General features: G+C 36.7%; 1 protein-coding gene across 21 annotated transcripts in view; it reads right to left on the minus strand.

The window, feature by feature from the left end:
• The window catches only part of Baz2b (bromodomain adjacent to zinc finger domain 2B), a 361,835-nt gene that overhangs the window by 136,897 nt on the left and 203,817 nt on the right, over positions 1-21,121 (minus strand). For all 21 annotated transcript variants that reach the window (XM_058584941.1, XM_046462280.2, XM_046462283.2 and 18 more), the window contains one exon: positions 12,823-12,969. In XM_058584941.1, the coding sequence (XP_058440924.1) occupies positions 12,823-12,967 (145 nt within the window). In that variant the 5' untranslated portion in view covers positions 12,968-12,969. The remainder of the gene's footprint in view (positions 1-12,822; positions 12,970-21,121) is intronic.

The raw sequence follows: 21,121 nt of genomic DNA on the forward strand, positions 1-21,121 counted from the left end.
TTCCTTCCTTCTTCCCTCCCTCCCTCCCTCCCTCCCTCCCTTCCTTCCTTCCTCCCATCCTTCCTTCCCCTTTCATTTCCTTTCCTTTTTCCTTTTTTCTCCCCCTACCCTCACCTCTTTTTCTTTCTTTCAAGGACTGGAGACAGAATCCAGGAACTCTCTACTGAGCTACATGCTCAACCCTTTATATATTTTTTAAATTCTGAGACAGTACCTCACTATGTTGCCCAGGTTAGCCTCAAACTTGTGATCCTTTGGCCTCAGCCTCCATAGATGCTGGCAGAATTTGCATGTCTTTAAGAAAAAGGTATACAAAGAATTAGAAATACCCACCAAAGCTCTAAAAGGCATTTTAAAAAAGAAAATTCAAAATGCAAAAAAAAATTATAAAAAGCTTAAAATAACTTCAATTAAATGTTTCTTCATATTCACATAGACAAAAAAAATCTAACAATACCAAGTGTCATGAATAATCTGAAATTCTAACACACAACCGAGAGAAAAAGAAACTGGTATGAATGGCAAAATTGAAAGATATATTCATAAACGTATGCTTATATGCATCAGTATCTACAGCAATTTTAGTAAAGGGCAAAAAAAAAGAAAACACTATAAAATATCTACCAATATCGATGTATGAATACATGTATATTCTATATATATATATAACAACAAAAGGATAACTATTCTTTTACCCTTTCATATATTCTCCTCCTCATTTCTCATGTCGCCCTCAGTGAGATACCAAAGTAATCTCAGGGCTTCTCTTTCTCTAAACATCCCATAAGAACCCACACCCTAAAAATATGTTTGGTAAACAGACACTTCTTAGAATATGATATATAATCAATCAATCAACAAATATATGAAAAAATGTTCGACATCTCTAGCAATTAGAAAAATGCAAATCAAAACTACTGCAAGATTTCATTTCACTCCAGTCAGAATGGTAGCTATTAGGAACACAAACAACTATAAGTGTTGGTGAGGATGTGGGGGAAAAGGCACACTCATACATTGCTAGTGGGACTGCAAATTCTTGCAGCCAATCTGGAAAGCAGTATGGAAATTGCTTGGAAAGCTGGGAATGGAACCACCATTTGACCCAGCTATCTCACTCCTCTGTGTATACACAAAGACTTAAAAAACACCATACTACAGGAACACAGTCACATAAATGTTTATAGCAGCACAATCCACAATAGCTAAACTGTGAAACCAACTTAGATGCCCTTCAGTAGATGAATGGATAAAGAAAATGTGATATATATACACAATAGAATATTACTCAGCATTAAAAGAGAATAAAATCATGGAATTTGCAAGTAAATGGATGGAGTTAGAGAATATAATGCTAAGTGAAGTAAGCCAATCCCCCAAAATCAATTGCTGAATGTTCTCTCTGATTATAAGGATGCTAATTCACAATGGGGTTGGGGTGAGGAGCATGGGAGGAATAGAGGAACTCTAGATATAGCAAAGGGGAGGGAGTGGAAGGGAGGGGGCATGGGGTTAGAAATGATGGTGGAATGTGATGGACATCATTATCCAAAGTACATGTATGAAGACAAGAATGGTATGACTCTACTTTGTGTACAACCAGACATACGAAAAATTGTGCTCTATATGTGTAATATGAATTGTAATGCATTCTCTGTCATACATGACAAATAAGAATTTTTTAAAAAGAAAGAAATGGACACCCTCCCCCCAAAATATATATATATCTATCTATCTCTTTGGAACCTTGCATATTATTCCATTTCCAATTCTCTTTCATTTAGGTCCTCCTTATTTCACACCTGAATAAATACATATACACATATATATACACACACATACATATATATAATTTAAATATAATAAGTATAAATATGAGCATATAAATATATTCATGTTCAAATACTTATATTTTAAGTATGGATATAAGGTTGTCTTTGCCTTTGGTTCTATCCCCATTGCAAACTGATACTCCAAATTCTTCAGAGCTATCATTTTCAAAGTAATGTGATCATATAAATCCATTCCTTTTGGATAAAGTATGAAAAAAAAATAATGGTTACAATTTACCAAGCACCTACTATATATAAGAACTTATTTATTCTCATAATATTATAAAGTAGGTGCTGGTATAACTATATTATTAATGAGGTATCTTGACAAGCCAAGATTCAATTTCAGGGCCTTTAGATAGCAAAGTCTTTGCTTTTAATACTGAATTATTCTGCATCAATTCCTAAGCATGCCACATAAATTCTAAATGACCTGGTCTTGGCCTACTCCCAAGCTTAACCTCGTTCCTATCCTTTGCTGTACTTAGCCCTTAGTGGCACACATATTACCAATCTACTCTTTCCTTTTTCCTTAGTTATAGAACATCTGTTTTATTCATGATAAAAATATGCTCATCTAAAACCTATTCTCCCTGGCCTTTCTTGAAGCTGACATCATCACTCACACAGTTCTGATGAAAAAGATGTAAGTAGAAATCTCTGGGTGGGGTTTCTGGAAAAACTTAAAAGGAGACAAAGTCAATTGGCATGCAACTTTTGCCTATCCCATACCCGCTCACTTCCTGGTGGATCAGCCCTCTTGTAGTTCTGAGATACCTACGTAAGCATAAAATCTCACATTTTAGAAGAAGAAATGTATAATTAGAAGGAGCCTAGGACTGTGATGACATTTCCCACTTCAGGACTGCTTACCTATGGGCTGGTGTGTTTATCTACCATGCTTTCCTACCCATAGTTAATCACTGTCATAACTAACAAATAGCCTAAATTGATCAACTTATTATTTCTTTGATATACCATAATTTGGCACATGTTTATAGAGGCCTACAATTAAGATTCATAGGAAAAGTAATCCCTTAAATTTTTAAAAGCAGACCTATTCCAGCCTCAACCAGAGTGGTTTTTAATAGTTTATCAGTTTTACATATTTTACATTTGCATAAGCTTTTGTTTGAAGAAATCTATCTTCAAAGACGGATTGAAAAGCACTGGTCTATGGTACAGCTTGACTATTATTTAAATTTTTCAAAATTCTATCTTTGTATTAGGTTGAATAATCACAAATCTCAAACAAATTCATTATGCAAAGTTTATTTGTGAAATTATGCTTGTATTCCACTCTCCATTTTTACCCAGAGACAATATGTGGAAAAATATCTGAATATCTCTGAACCTAGAATGTGGGATAGTGTGCATCATCTGAATTCTTAAACAAAAGCTCCAGTGGCAAATTCCCCATATTACTCAGGGCCAAAAACAATGTGTTTTTTTCTGAGAAACTAATATACTTAAATAGCACCAGAGTAAGGTGTTTTCTTTTTATGCTTAGCTGATAACTAGTTAAGTTTTTTGTTCAATATCTGTGGTTTTCTACAGCTGACATCTTTTTTATTTCTTAGAGCCTATCTTTTGACATTTTCATTAACTATTTTTGTTTATTGTGCTATACACATAGTGAAAGCTGTCTCAAATTCATTTTTAAGAGTATGCAATTTATTTAAAAAAATACGCATGTGTATGTGTATTCCTAATGGAAAAGAAATATTACTCTTCAGACAAGACCACTAAAACCCATATATACAAACAGTCTTAATTTTGTTTTGTTTTGATACTAGGTATTGAACCCAGGGTGCTTTATCGCTGAGCTACATCCTCAGCCCTTTTAATTTTTCTATTTTGAGACAGCAACTCACTGTGTTGCTTAGGGACTCACAAATTGATGAAGCTGGCCTCAAATATGCAATCCTATAGTTTCAGCTTCACGAGTTACTGGGATTTTAGGAATGCACCACCATGCCTGCCTTAAACTGATCTTTACTGCAGTGTTATAAATATTTTTTTAATCCAAGTTACCTCTATTATTAATGAGATATAAAATAAAACTAAAAGTTTTAATAAAACTAAAAGTGTTTTGTAAGAGGCAATTATCCAAGGCCCTTAGCATCTCTGCATGTTATTGTTGGATATGTCAAGAATGCAGGCCTTGATCACTCTTTAACTGGGCTATTCTCAAGACTATGACATTTGCAGTGAGCAACCTTAAAAGATACGGTAACAAACATCCTCCTTGCAAAGAATGAGCTTACTCTCATCAACAAAAGCACTCAATTTCTCAATTCCAATGTTCCTCAGATGTGACAGAAACCCATACATGATGGGATCTGCATCATCCCTGTGGAACTTAGGCATAGAGAACCAAAGCCAATATCATACTCATGTAGTTTTCTGTGCCATAAGCAACAGAATCTCTGATCCATGTCTTCTGTCAGCATCCAATATAGCAATAGGCTAACCTATAAGTAGGTATAATCTTGGACCTTGACAAGATATTGATTCAATAGCAAATAGGTGGTAATTCAAAGTATGAAAGCAAGTTCAACTTACATCCTATATAGCTTGAAAGAATTTCTATAGATACATCATTAATGAAGGTGACACAGAAATAAATGAAATTCTAAAACAAAATAATGTGTAATATAACAGAATAACACCAGAGATCCATGAAAAAAACTGTTGAGCCTTTGGCATTTTAAAGATGAGATTTTGGGCTGGGTTGTGGCTCAGTGGTGGAGCACTTGCCTGGCATGTATGAGGCGCTGGGTTCGGTTCTCAGCACCACATATAAATAAATAAAACAAAGGTCCATCGACAACTTAAAAAAAAAAGATGACAATTCTGCTCTGATGTCTCTATATAGCAAAAAAAAAAAAGAGAGAGAGAGAGAGAGAGATCAAATTGTTTAAGATAAAAGGATCGAGCCCATTATGAATCTTGATTTTATTTTCAAATGGGAAGATTATCAGATAATATATAAGCCAAAAACAATGAATCAAACAAGAAAAGATAAAAAAATAAACTGAGCAACCTTAAAAGACATTCTCAGTAGCCTTGGGTGGGAATAAACTATTTGAAATATGAAATACAACATTGTAAAAGTTAAAAATTTTTAAAACTCATTTTGCCAAGTGAAAAAAATATTATCATGTAGGTATTTAAAATATAATGTGTTAATAAGTGATGAACTTTTGAATAAACAAAAATTACACTTTAGACCGGGAGAAGAGGAGCAGCGGCCTCTGAGAGGCAGAGCCGCCCCCTCCCCCTGCACCGGCAAGGTAGAGGGAACTGTGACCATGCACAGAGCAGGCCCAGCGGCCTGCTGAGGGGCAGAGCCACCCCCCACCCCCCGCGCCTGCCAGGTAGGGGAACTGTGACCACGGACAGAAAAGGCCCACTGGCCCGCGGCGGGACAGAGCTTCCAATCACTCCTGCAAGGTAGGCGGGCCTGCGACCCACCGGCAGAAGAGGAGCAGCGACCTGCTGAGAGGCAGAGCCGCCCCCTCCCCCTGCACCCCCAAGGTAGAGGGAACTGTGACCACGCACAGAGCAGGCCCAGCGGCCTGCTGAGGGACAGAGACACCCCCCACCCTCCGCGTCTGCCAGGTGACCACCGACAGAAAAGGCCCAGTGGCCCGCGGTGGGACAGAGCTTCCAATCACTCCTGCAAGGTAGGCGGGCCTGTGACCCACCGGCAGAAGAGGAGCAGCGGCCTGCTGAGAGGATGAGCCGCCCCCTCCCCCTGTGCCGGCAAAGTAGAGGGAACTGTGACCATGCACAGAGCAGGCCCAGCGGCCTGCTGAGGGGCAGAGCCGCCCCACACCCCCCGCGCCTGCCAGGTAGGGGAACTGTGACCACGGACAGAAAAGGCCCAGTGGCCCACGGCGGGACAGAGCTTCCAATCACTCCTGCAAGGTAGGCCGGCCTGCAACCCACTGGCAGTACAGCCCCAGAGGCCTGCAGAGGGGCAGTGCCGCTGCCTGCGCCTGCAAAGTAGACAGAACTGTGACCACCGACAGAACAAGCCTAGCGGCCCGCAGAGGAACAGAGCCGCCGCCCGCGCCTGCAAGGGAGACTTTGCAACTATACAAGACCAATATAAATATATAGGGGGAAAATTCAATAGCACAACAGTTTCACCAAGTAGAAAGGAACTCGAACAGTATGAAGAGACAAGGAAAGAAAGGACCACAAGCATTGCAGGTCAACTCAACGTTAGAAGAGGTAATAGCTGCAGCAGATGGAATGTCAGATAAAGAATTCAGGATATACATGCTTCAGATGATCTGGAGTCTCAAGGAAGACATCAGACAGCAAAATCAGACAATGAAAGATCACTTCAACAATGAATTACATAAACAAATCCAAGAAGCAAAAGATCAACTATACAGGGAAATAGAGGTTATAAAAAACAAACAAACAGAAATCCTAGAAATGCAGGAAGCAATAAGCCAACTTAAAAACTCAATTGAGAATACTACCAGCAGAGTAGAACACTTAGAAGACAGAACATCAGACAATGAAGATAAAGTATTTCAACTTGAAAAGAACATAGACAGCTCAGCAAGACTGTTAAGAAACCATGAGCAGAACATCCAAGAAATATGGGATAACATCAAGAGACCAAATTTAAGAGTCATTGGGATACAGGAAGGGACAGAGTTTCAAACCAAAGGAATGAGAAATCTATTCAATGAAATAATACGAGAAAACTTCCCAGACTTGAAGAATGAGACAGAACCCCAAATCCTAGAAGCCTACAGGATGCCGAATGTGCAAAATCATAAGAGACCCACACCTAGACACATTATAATGAAGATGCCCAACATACAGAATAAGGAGAGAATTTTAAAAGCTACAAGAGAAAGGAAGCAGATCACATTTAGGGGTAAGCCAATCAGGATAACAGCTGATCTTTCAACACAGACTCTGAAAGCTAGAAGATCCTGGAATAACATATTTCAAACACTGAAAGAAAATGGGTTCCAACCAAGAATTGTGTTTCCAGCAAAATTAAGCTTCAGGATGGAAGATGAAATTAAAACCTTCCACGATAAACAAAAGTTAAAAGAATTTGCAGCTAGAAAACCATCTCTTCAAAACATCCTTGGCAAAACATTACAGGAAGAGGAAATGGAAAATAACAATGAAAACCAGCAGTGGGAGGTAGGACACTAAAGGGGGGAAAATAATCAAAGAGGAAAACAAACCATGTTTAGTAACAGAAATAAACAAATATGGCTGGAAGAACAACCCATATCTCAATAATAACCCTAAATGTTAATGGCTTAAACTCACCAATTAAGAGACACAGGCTAGTAGAATGGATCACAAAACAAGACCCAACAATATGCTGCCTACAGGAGACGCATTTGATAGGAAAAGACATACATAGGCTGAAGGTGAAAGGTTGGGAAAAATCATATCACTCATATGGACTTCGGAAACAAGCAGGAGTATCCATACTCATATCAAATAAAATAGATTTCAAGCCAAAGTTAATCAAAAGGGATAAAGAGGGACACTACATACTGCTCAAGGGAACCATACACCAACAAGACATAACAATCATAAATATTTATGCCCCAAACAATGGTGCAGCTATGTTCGTCAAACAAACTCTTCTCAAGTTCACGAGTCTAATAGACCACCATACAATAATCATGGGAGACTTCAACACACCTCTATCACCACTGGACAGATCTTCCAAACAAAAGTTGAATAAGGAAACTATAGAACTCAATAACACAATTAATAACCTAGACTTAATTGACATATATAGAATATACCACCCAACATCAAGCAGTTACACTTTTTTCTCAGCAGCACATGGATCCTTCTCAAAAATAGATCATATATTATGTCACAGGGCAACTCTTAGACAATATAAAGGAGTAGAGATAATACCATGCATCCTATCTGATCATAATGGAATGGAACTGAAAATCAACGATAAAAGAAGGAAGGGAAAAGAATACATCACTTGGAGAATGAACAATAGGTTACTGAATGATCAATGGGTTATAGAAGACATCAAGGAAGAAATTAAAAAATTCTTAGAGATTAATGAAAACACAGACACAACATATCGGAATCTATGGGACACACTGAAAGCAGTTCTAAGAGGAAAATTCATTGCTTGGAGTTCATTCCTTAAAAAAAGAAAAAACCAACAAATAAATGATCTCATACTTCATCTCAAAATCCTTGAAAAAGAAGAGCAAAACAACAGCAAAAGAAGTAGAAGGCAAGAAATAATTAAAATCAGAGCTGAAATTAATGAAATCAAAACAAAAGAAACAATTGAAAAAATTGACAAAACTAAAAGTTGGTTCTTTGAAAAAATAAACAAAATCGACAGACCCTTAGCCATGCTAGCGAAGAGAAGAAGAGAGAGAACTCAAATTACTAGCATACGGGATGAAAAAGGCAATATCACAACAGACACTTCAGAAATACAGAAGATAATCAAAAACTATTTTGAATCCTTATACTCCAATAAATTAGAAGATAGTGAAGGCATCGATAAATTTCTTAAGTCATATGATCTGCCCAGATTGAGTCAGGAGGATATAGACAACCTAAACAGACCAATATCAATTGAGGAAATAGAAGAAACCATCAAAAGACTACCAACTAAGAAAAGCCCAGGACCGGATGGGTATACAGCAGCGTTTTACAAAACCTTTAAAGAGGAACTAATACCAATACTTTTCAAGCTACTTCGGAAAATAGAAAAAGAGGGAGAACTTCCAAATTCATTCTACGAGGCCAACATCACCCTGATACCTAAACCAGACAAAGACACTTCAAAGAAAGAAAACTACAGACCAATATCTCTAATGAACCTAGATGCAAAAATCCTCAATAAAATTCTGGCCACTCGGATACAAAAACTTATCAAAAAAATTGTGCACCATGATCAAGTAGGATTCATCCCTGGGATGCAAGGCTGGTTCAATATACGGAAATCAATAAATGTTATTCACCACATCAATAGACTTAAAAATAAGAATCATATGATCATCTCGATAGATGCGGAAAAAGCATTCAACAAAGTACAGCATCCCTTTATGTTCAAAACTCTAGAAAAACTAGGGATAACAGGAACATACCTCAATATTGTAAAAGCAATCTATGCTAAGCCTCAGGCTAGCATCATTCTGAATGGAGAAAAATTGAAGGCATTCCCTCTAAAATCTGGAACAAGACAGGGATGCCCTCTCTCACCACTTCTGTTCAACATAGTTCTCGAAACACTGGCCAGAGCAATTAGACAGACGAAAGAAATTAAAGGCATCAAAATAGGAAAAGAAGAACTTAAATTATCACTATTTGCAGATGATATGATTCTATACCTAGCAGACCCAAAAGGGTCTACAAAGAAACTATTAGAGCTAATAAATGAATTCAGCAAAGTGGCAGGATATAAAATCAACACGCATAAATCAAAGGCATTCCTGTATATCATTGACAAATCCTCTGAAATGGAAAGGAGGACAATCACTCCATTCACAATATCTTCAAAAAAAATAAAATACTTGGGAATCAACCTAACAAAAGAGGTGAAAGACTTATACAATGAAAACTACAGAACCCTAAAGAGAGAAATAGAAGAAGATCTTAGAAGATGGAAAAATATACCCTGTTCATGGATAGGCAGAACTAACATCATCAAAATGGCGATATTACCAAAAGTTCTCTATAGGTTTAATGCAATGCCAATCAAAATCCCAACGGCATTTCTTGTAGAAATAGAGAAAGCAATCATGAAATTCATATGGAAAAATAAAAGACCCAGAATAGCAAAAACAATGCTAAGCAGGAAGTGTGAATCAGGCGGTATAGCGATACCAGACTTCAAACTATACTACAGAGCAATAGTAACAAAAACAGCATGGTACTGGTACCAAAACAGGCAGGTGGACCAATGGTACAGAATAGAGGACACAGAAACCAATCCACAAAACTACAACTACCTTATATTTGATAAAGGGGCTAAAAGCATACAATGGAGGAAGGATAGCATCTTCAACAAATGGTGCTGGGAAAACTGGAAATCCATATGCAACAAAATGAAACTGAATCCCTTTCTCTCGCCATGCACAAAAGTGAATTCAAAATGGATCAAGGAGCTTGATATCAAATCAGAGACATGCCGTCTGATAGAAGAAAAAGTTGGCTACGATCTACATACTGTGGGGTCGGGCTCCAAATTCCTCAATAGGACACCCATAGCACAAAAGTTAATAACTAGAATCAACAAATGGGACTTACTCAAACTAAAAAGTTTTTTCTCAGCAAAAGATACAATAAGAGAGGTAAATAGAGAGCCTACATCCTGGGAACAAATCTTTACTCCTCACACTTCAGATAGAGCCCTAATATCCAGAGTATACAAAGAACTCAAAAAATTAGACAATAAGAGAACAAACAACCCAATCAACAAATGGGCCAAGGACCTGAACAGACACTTCTCAGAGGAGGACATACAATCAATCAACAAGTACATGAAAAAATGCTCACCATCTCTAGCAGTCAGAGAAATGCAAATCAAAACCACCCTAAGATACCATCTCACTCCAGTTAGATTGGCAGCCATTATGAAGTCAAACAACAACAAGTGCTGGCGAGGTTGTGGGGAAAAGGGTACACTTGTACATTGCTGGTGGGACTGCAAATTGGTGCAGCCAATTTGGAAAGCAGTATGGAGATTTCTTGGAAAGCTGGGAATGGAGCCACCATTTGACCCAGCTATTCCCCTTCTTGGTCTATTCCCTGAAGACCTAAAAAGAGCATGCTACAGGGACACTGCTACATCGATGTTCATAGCAGCACAATTCACAATAGCTAGACTGTGGAACCAACCTAGATGCCCTTCAATGGATGAATGGATAAAAAAAATGTGGCATTTATACACAATGGAGTATTACTCTGCATTAAAAAAATGACAAAATCATAGAATTTACAGGGAAATGGATGGCATTAGAGCAGATTATGCTAAGTGAAGCTAGCCAATCCCTAAAAAACAAATGCCAAATGTCTTCTTTGATATAAGGAGAGTAACTAAGAACAGAGTAGGGTCGAAGAGCATGAGAAGAAGATTAACATTAAACAGGGATGAGAGGTGGGAGGGAAAGGGAGAGAGAAGGGAAAATGCATGGAAATGGAAGGAGACCCTCAGAGTTATACAAAAGTACATACAAGAGGAAGTGAGGGGAAGGGGAAAAATAATATAAGGGGGACAAACGAATGTCAGTAGAGGGGGCAGAGAGAGAAGAGGGGAGGGGAGGGGAGGGGGGATAGTAGAGGATAGGAAAGGCAGCAGAATACAACAGACACTAGTATGGCAATATGTAAATCAATGGATGTGTAACTGATGTGATTCTGCAATCTGTATATGGGGTAAAAATGGGAGCTCATAACCCACTTGAATCAAATTGTGAAATATGATATATCAAGAACTATGTAATGTTTTGAACAGCCAACAATAAAAAATAAAAAAAAAAAAATTTAAAAATCCCAAAAAAAAAAAAAAATTACACTTTAATTTAATGTATAAGCATCTCAATATAAAACCTCTACACCCTCTTTTAATAGCAAAAACTACTCCCTTTTCTTACAAGATTTCTGATGTTATTTAGCAACTTAGAATATCCCATCCTTTCTGAAACTCCCCATTGCAACTAACAAAGAATGGTGCCAAAAATATAAGTAATCAGAATTGTAAGCAATGCCAGTATCATTGATTAAGAAAAATGAGAAAAAACTACCCAGAAACCTTTAACATTTAAACAAAAAGAAAAGAAAAAAACATTTTTCTAGAAACACCACTATATTAAGGATAAAAGAAACAAATACTAAATAAGAAAGCAGATGAGAATACATTAAAAGGAGTTGACAGCAAAGGAAAGAGGAAGAGGAGTTATAAAAACAGGGAAAAAATTTACAAAAATACAACTGTTTGCAATCATTCAAAGTAATATTGGGTAAAAAATAAATTGTGGCATCACTGTCTTTTAGCAAAGCATATCATCACTGATCTTAGAATCCAGACATCATTTATGTATAAGAAAAATGTGGACAAAGTTGTTAGATTACTTGATGAAGACTATACAAGGTATACAGGAAGGGTTATACTGATTTTTAAGATATGTCATTTTAGTTATTTGGTAATCACTAAGAACATCATTCTATGATAAATTCAATGGCATCCTTTTTTATTTTATTGCTTAAAAAACAAAAATAACAGAAAATATAGTTAATAATTTGCTAGGATATTTAAGCAAATATTCCATATTTTTATGTATTATTTATAAAAAATTACAAATTTTAACTTGAAAAAAAGTAAGATGTTTATTTAGTTCAACTGTTTATAATCATGAAATAATTCTACAAGATAAAAAAAGTAAGGCTAAAATGCTTCCTGCTAATAAATGAATGAGTTAATCAAGTTTAGGGTTTTGTTGTTGCTATTTGTTCATTTGTTTTAATTTAATTTCCCATTAAGTAAATAATCTGCCTTAGTGTAATATATATCTGTGAACTGGGGTAGCTGGAGCATCTGAACGTCATTTCAAATACGAGCAACAAGATTAGGACAAAGAATCCACAGCATTGGTACTAAATCTTATTACCAAGACCTCTTCTGTATTTCTTGATTCCCTCATAGGTCTATTATTTTAAAAAAAGACTTTATACTTACTAATTCCTTAATTAACATGGTAAAACAAATTACGATATTAAGATTCAATCCCTCAAAGAGACTTTCCAGTAAGCAGGAAAAGCATGGAATAACCAAGGATATCCCAGTGAAAGATCCAGAAAAAGCAAAGAACACTAGCTGTTTAACCCAGCCATTATTCAACAGGTCAGCAGAATTCATGAGAACATTTTATTTAGATCTCTTTATTAAGAATGCAAATGATCAAAAAGATTGCATTCTAAACTTGAGTTAATAAAGGGTATTTACCACATGGGTTGATTGTAGAGCTAAGTGAAGCAGCTACAGTGGAAAGGCCACCTTTTGAAACTGCTGAAGCCACAGAAGGTGTAGAAGATGAAGTTGGTGTGGTAGAGGAGGCTGTTGAGGATGGCAACCGTTCTCCAGAATCCATATCTACAAGAGAGGGAAAAAATTGATTCTCAGTATTATAATTCTCAAAATTATTCAAAAGAACTAAACATATATAATCCCTTTGCTTACTTTTTAAATTATAAATTTATAAATATACAGTTGTCATAAAATAGGAAAAAATACTTTCATATCTTAAAAATGCTCATGTTGAGGCTAAATTTCACAGTGCAGGAGTGTTGGGAAGTTGGGTCTTCAAAAGGTGATTAAGTCCTTATGAGAAATTGATGCCTTTCTTCTGGGACTGGGCAGAAGTGAGTGAATTCTTATTTCCTTGGAAATGGGCTATTTCTTTGGAGAAGTGTAAAAGGGAAGCCACTCCATATAGTTAAGTAAGCTCTTCTGATCTTGAACTTCCTGCCTTCAGAATTGTGAGATAAACAGACCTCAATATCAGGTATTCTGTTATAGTAACAGAAAATGGACTACAAAAAATGCCAATTAATAAAATAAGTTTAAATTTTTTTTGTGTGTGTGTGTTGACAGGTTCTCACCCTAGTTTTCCATTTTTTGACTCAAGTGATCCTCTAACTTCACCTTCCCCCAAGTAATGGGGACTACAGACAACTGCCACTGCACCTGGTTTGAAATAAGTTTAATTTTAGTGTACTAAATCTCTTCTAATAGATTTACAGAGTTTTCTTATGTCCAAAAAAAAAAAACAGTGTTTTAAACAGTAATTTCCCACAAATGTGCAATACCACAAAACTTAGGAAAATTAAAATTATGTTCTTCTTCTTAAAGAATATTACTTATTCAATTGCAATATAATTCCTGTATTATCTTAAAGAATCAAGAAAATATCATATTTGAATAGAGGGCATTCTTGTCTTTTAAATCTAGATAGTAATATACTTGTTGGTCTTAGGTGTCCAAGAATCTGGCATGGTAGTCTCTAATATAGAGAGTCTCCACTCCTCCCATGCAAAAAAAAAGCAAATACATTTTTAGAGTTTTTATTGGAGTCAAGTTTTAATATGATTTCAAGTAGACTTAGCAAACCATTTATAATGACAAAATCACTTCTAAGCATATTTATTACTTCACTTAGCTAGTGTGTATACAATCTTACATGGCTTTATTGTAACAGCACATGTTGATATTAAAACTCCAGAATATAGCCTGGCATAGTGATGCATGTCTACCATTTCAGTGAATCAGGAGGCTAAGGCAGGAGGATCACAACTTAGTGAGCCCATGTTTCCATTAAAAAAAAAAAAAAAGATGAAAGGAGCTAGGATATAGAAAAAATTATCTATATATCATATGGATTTCACACAATATTTAAACACTGATCTTGTCTTATTTTAAAATAGTTCTTTGGGGACAACTTGTTAAGTTTTTCAGAGATAGTTGTTATAAAAGAGTGAGTCTAGTCTCTCAAAACTCTCTGGGTTCCTGTCTTGACATGTAATTTCTCTCTTTTGTACATATTCCTACCATGATACTATCAGTAATGATATGAGGCAGACAAAGAGGCCCTTGGCAGAAACAGTACCATGCTATTTAGATGTTTAGTTTCTAAAACTGTGATCTCAATAAATTTCTATTTAATTATAATTTATCTAACATCTAGAATTTTATTATATCTAGCATTATAATGACAGAAAACAAACTAATGTGAGGACTAAAGTACGGAAGACCCAGAAGGCAAAATAAGTAGTAAAATAAACACACAAAGACACACAGAGATATACACACATTTTTGGGGATTATTTTTCTTGAGAAAGTTATCTATAATATTTTTAAATTTATATAGATCTATCTACATAATACACACAATTGTATGTATATGCCTGAATTTTGTAATTCTACTATTGAGAATCTAATCTGTAGAAATAAAGAACCAGTAGAAAAAGATATATACACACACACACACACACACACACACACACACACTTACACAAAGTTGATTAATATAATATTGTTTAAATGAGAAATAAAATTTAGTCCTGGTAATTAGAAAGACAACTATAGCTCACTGCATATGGTTTAGGGCTTTTTTTTAGTTTCAGTAAAGGTACCATTTTCTTTTCTACTTTTGGTTCTTTTTGTTCATTTAAGTGAGAAGAGACTTAATCTTAAAAACAAGCCTATGCAGCCATTTTCCTCAGCAGTTCTATTATATTCATTATTATTCACATGTAACTGTAACTATTTTGATTTTAGACATATATATTTAGCTCATATGATCTCTTGGTAGCTAATTATTCTTCATGTGTGCAAAAGTACTACTGTCTTATACTGGTCATAAATTGTGCCCCCCCGGCCCCGGCTTATTTTCATAGGTACTTTTTTTTTAATATTTATTTTTTTTTAGTTGTAGTTGGACACAATATATTTATTTTATTTACTTATTTTATGTGGTGCTGAGGATCGAACCCAGGGCCTTGAATGTTCTAGGGAAGTACTCTACCACTGAGCCACAATCCCAGCCCCAAAATTTTCAGATTTTATTTACTATTGTTCCTGCTAAAAAGTATAAGCTTAGCTCTGAAAGTTAGTCATCTACTTTGAAAGTTAAGGCAATGCCTTTTTAATTATGAATAATACACAAAATAATCATGTAAAGTAACTTGCAACAAGGAAAGTAGTAAGGGAAAATTTGAGGAGAAACAGAATATTTATATAATATCAACATTTCTCCTCCAAAGCATTTATCAAACAAAAAGGGGAAAGAGTAACTTCACAATGTATAAACTACATCACTATAATAAAATATATCAACATCATGTATTCTCTGGTGCCCCCAAAAGAGCACATCATCTCTGTAGTATTCTTCCAAATATGTATAACCTCAGTAGAACCCTGAGAAAATACGGAAAGACCACAAACAAAATAAATTAGCAGTATTCATTAACAGTGTCAATCATGAAGGAAAAGAAGACTGACGAACATCCATACGTTGAAGACTTATGAGACAGACTCAAATATGATGTGGGATCCTAGGTTTGACTTAGAACAGAAAAAGGACATTAAGGGATGAACTGGTGAAATTCATTTAAAGTCTATAATTTAGTTAATAATACTATGAGTCAATATTAATTTCCTGATATGTATAATTTGGACATTTATACAATGGCCAGATCCATTAGTGACACTAGGGAAAATAAATGTGAACCCTGTATTTTTTTTAAGTCACAAATTATTTCCAAGTAAAAACAAAACAACAATGAGACGCACAAAGTTGGTCATATAGTAAGCACTCAAAAAATAAAAATGTATTGGAGTAAAAGAGTATAAACATAAATCTTGAAAAAACAAAAACAGAGATTATCTTGTTTTGGTGTGAAACTTGAAAATAAGTTTTTATGTGGGTGCAAAAACTGTGTCAAGAGCTTATTAACTGTAATTTCTCTGAGTTTTTAATTTATTCATCAATAATATGAATGTATATTTGGGAGGGTTAAATGAGATAATGCAGCTAAAGTCCTTAGAATCTAACATTTAGGAAGATGGCCGCTGCGCACGGGGGTTGCTGAAGTGCTGAGCGTGGTGCTCAGAGCAGCGGCTTTAATCGAGATTTCGCACAGTGTGTAAGAACCCCTTTCACCGTTAATCTGTAGCGGACCACTTTGCCAAGCAGCAGGAAGAACAAAGAGATCGAAAAAGAGACATTTGGCTCCCAGACGCTTTGCCGCCCAAAGCCGCGGGCGCTTTGCTCCCATCTGCTTCCTCTTTCGCTTCGCTCTGGGCAGAAAAGGTAAATGTGTAATCAGAAGTTAATTGTAAGTACCCTAGGTAAAGAAAGCTCAGTGCGCCCTGCCTTTTCTTTTTCTTTTCTTTTCTTTTTTTTTTTTGAATATTTTTTATACAGGGAGAGTTTGTGGATTGGGATCCTTGGCTGGGCTGTGGTTTCTGTGCCGAAAATCCACTCCGCGGGAGCCGCCATTTGCTTTCTGCCGGCTGTCTTGATGGCTATGGCTACATTGTCTGGCAGCCGCACCTAGAGGTTGGAGCTGGGCTGTGTGCCGAGCCCTGTCCTCCAAAGGCTGGACCGTAGCCTTGAGTGCCTGGGTCGCCTGTTCGCCGCTGCACCCTCGGGCAGAGCCTGCTCTGGGGTCGTTCTGCATGCCCCTGCTAGGGGACCTGTGCTTCAGAGGAGGGAGCTGGAGAGCTTCGGCGGCAGCCGCTTGGGCCCTGGGGGCTGGGCACCGGTTCTTTGGCGCAGCTACGGTCACGGATGAGCGTGGCGCCCCTGAGCGTGGCCCCGGGGAAGAGGCGATGGCGGCAGGGTTTAACTTCTAGAAATCTGGACTGGAAACAGAAGCAGAAGTTTGTATAATCCCAAGAACTTGCTTATGCCAGGAAGCTGTAAGGGCAACATGGATATCATTGAGGAGATCTAACATGGCAGCGGGCGGGGAGAGATCAAGTCTCTGACCTCTTCAACTGCGCGGGCATAGGGAGCTGTAAACTGTATAAATGCTGTTTGCCCGGGATCACTAGGCAATGCTGAGCTGACGTGGATCTGGGGTGTACAGTCTGGGCCCCTCAGAACACACACACCGAGCCCGGATTGGCTGCATCCAAGCTCTGGTTCGCCTGCTTCTCCTGACTCAGCACTAACAATCCCGCTGAAATAACTGGTTGGCCCTTAGGAACTTTCAGAGGTAAAAACCAACCGAGCCTTCATAGGCAGTGGCCACAGGATTGAAACGGGGATTGGGAGAGACAGTCAGGACCAACCCGTTGCACTGGTCACCCGGCAAAGGGAACGAACGGTCACCATTTACATGTGATACCACCTTGGCAGAGAACTGACGTCACGGGCGGAGGAGATAACTGCATTGAAACCAGCGCAACAGGGCTCCCAGGAGCAGCAGACATGGCGTGTAGCCAGTATTGTGGTGAGCGTCACAGGTGAGCGTGGCCTGGCTTGAGGAAACACAAGAGAAGGCCCTAGGCACTCAGGATTGGAGACCTGCCCAGTTTGTGAGGAAGAGCTGCTACAAAGTGATTGGTTCCCACTTAGTGAGAGGAGAAGCTTGACCCAGTGGGCACAGCTCCACCTACTGGAAGAGAAATTAATCGAACTCTATGACTGCATTTATTATTATTATTATTATCATTTTTTTTCTTTTTCTTTTTTTTCTTTCATTTTCAATTTTTTATTGTTGTTGTTCTTTAACTTTTTTTAATGTTTCTAATTTTTTTTATTTTTTTATTATTATTATATTTTTTTAATTTTAATTTTCATTATTTTTATTATCATTATTATTTTTGTAAAAAAATTTTTTTTCTTTTCTTTCTTTCTTTATTTTCTAACTTTTTTGTGTGTGTTTTGTTTTTGTTTCTTTTGTCTTTTCATTTTTCTTATTCCCCCTTCCTTGAATTCTACCTGCCTACTCTCATTCTCATTAGTGACTTCTTCCCTTCCCTTCTAATATCTTTCCTCCCAAGCATCAAATAAATTTATAAGAGTAAACAGTAACTCAGCAGTCAAGCAGAACAAGAAGTAACATGAGCAGCATAAAAAAGCAAGGAAGAAAAGGGGTACAAACAATGAAGGACAGCCTAAATATTCAGGAGGACATAGAGTCAGCAGAAAAATGGGCATATAAAGAACTCAAGGAACACCTTAGACAGATGGAATGGAACCTTAAAGAGGATACGAGACAGCAAATCCAAACAGTGAAAGAACACTTTGAAAATCAATTACATAAACAGATAAAAGAAGAAGTTAAGCATCTTTATCAGGAGATAGAGATTATAAAAAAAATCAAACAATAATTCTAGAAATGAAGGAAACGATAAACCAAATTAAAAACTCAATTGAGAGTATCACTAACAGAGTGGAGCAAGTAGAAGCCAGAACATCAGATAATGAAGACAAAATATGTCATCTTGAAAAGAGCCTAGCCAACTCAGAAAGGCTGGTTAAAAATCACGAGAGAAACATCCAAGAGATATGGGATAACATAAAAAAACCAAACGTACGAGTCATCGGGATAGAAGAAGGTACAGAGATTCAAACCAAGGGAATGAGTAGCCTGCTGAATGAAATAATTACAGAAAACTTTCCAGAAATAAAAAAGGGAATGGATATACAAATATTAGATGCATACAGGACACCGAGCACACAAAATCACAGTAGACCAACGCCAAGACACATTGTTATGAAGATATCCAATATACAGAACAAAGAGAAAATATTAAAAGCTACAAGAGACAGGAGGCAGATTACATTCAGGGGTAAACCAATAAGGTTAACAACGGATTTTTCATCACAGACGCTGAAAGCGAGAAGATCCTGGAACAACGTATTTCAAACACTGAAAGACAATGGATGCCAACCAAGAATTCTGTATCCAGCAAAATTAAGCTTCAGGTACGACAACGAAATAAAAATCTTTCATGATAAACAAAAGCTAAAAGAATTTGCAGCCAGAAAACCATCATTGCAAAGCATCTTGAGCAAAACACTACACGAGGAAGAAATGAAAAACAATAACCAAAACCATCATTGGGAAGTGCCTCTATAAAAACAGAGGGTGGGGGGAAAGCTAACCATGGAGAAACAAACTAAATTAAATAAAAAAAAAGAAGATAAATAATCAAACATGACTGGAAGTACAAACCATATATCAATAGTAACTCTAAACGTTAATGGCTTAAACTCTCCAATAAAGCGACATAGGCTGGTAACATGGATTAAAAAAACAAATCCAACAATATGCTGCCTCCAGGAGACACATCTGATTGCAAAAGACATACACAGGCTGAAGGTGAAAGGTTGGGAAAAAATATACCACGCACACGGTCCTCGTAAGCAAGCAGGGGTGGCCATCCTCATATCGAATAAAATTGACTTCAAGACTAAGTTAATCAAAAGGGATAAGGAAGGACATTATATACTGTTAAAAGGAACCATTCACCAACAAGACATAACAATTATCAATATTTATGCACCAAATAATGGTGCTGCGACGTTTATAAAACAAATTCTCCTCAAGTTCAAGAATCAAATAGACAAAAACACAATAATTATGGGTGACTTCAACACACCTCTCTAACCATTTGACAGATCCTCCAAACAAAAGTTGAATAAAGAAACTATAGAACTCAATATCACAATCAACAACCTAGACTTAACTGACATATATAGAATATATCAACCATCATCAAGTGGATATACTTTTTTCTCAGCAGCACATGGATCCTTCTCAAAAATAGACCATATATTATGCCATAGGGCAACCCTCAGTAAATATACAGGGGTGGAGATAATCCCATGCATTTTATCTGATCATAATGGAATGAAACTGGAAATCAATGATAAAAGAAGGAAGGAAAAATCCTACATCACATGGAAAATGAACAATATGTTACTGAATGATCAATGGGTTACAGAAGACATAAAGGAGGAAATCAAAAAATTCTTAGAGATAAATGAAAATACAGACACAACATATCGGAATCTATGGGACACAATGAAAGCAGTTTTAAGAGGGAAATTCATCACCTGGAGGTCATTCCTCAAAAAAAGGAAAAACCAACAAATAAATGAGCTCACACTTCATCTCAAAGCCCTAGAAAAGGAAGAGCAAAACAACAGCAAATGTAGCAGAAGGCAAGAAATAATTAAAATCAGAGCGGAAATCAATGAAATTGAAACAAAAGAAACAATTGAAAAAATTAACAAAACTAAAAGTTGGTTCTTTGAAAAAATAAATAAGATTGACAGACCCTTAGCCATGCTAACAAAGAGAAGAAGAGAACTCAAATTACAAACATACGGGATGAAAAAGGCAATATCACAACAGACACTTCAGAAATACAGAAGACAGTTAGAAATTATTTTGAAAACCTTTATTCCAATAAAATAGAAGATAGTGAAGACATCGATAAATTCCTTAAGTCATATGATTTGCCCAGACTGAGTCAGGAGGATACTCACAACTTAAACAGACCAATATCAATAGATGAAATAGAAGAAGCAATCAAAAGACATCCAACCAAGAAAAGCCCAGGACCGGATGGGTATACAGCAGAGTTTTACAAAACCTTTAAGGAAGAATTAATACCAATGCTTTTCAAGCTATTTCAGGAAATAGAAAAAGAGGGAGCTCTGCCAAATTCATTCTATGAGGCCAACATCACCCCGATTCCGAAACCAGACAAAGACACCTCAAAG

The sequence above is a fragment of the Marmota monax genome, unplaced genomic scaffold (genome assembly GCF_021218885.2).
Source record: "Marmota monax isolate L192 unplaced genomic scaffold, Marmota_monax_Labrador192_F-V1.1 WCK01_AAM20220418_F8-fsc00129, whole genome shotgun sequence".
Lineage (NCBI taxonomy): Eukaryota > Metazoa > Chordata > Mammalia > Rodentia > Sciuridae > Marmota > Marmota monax.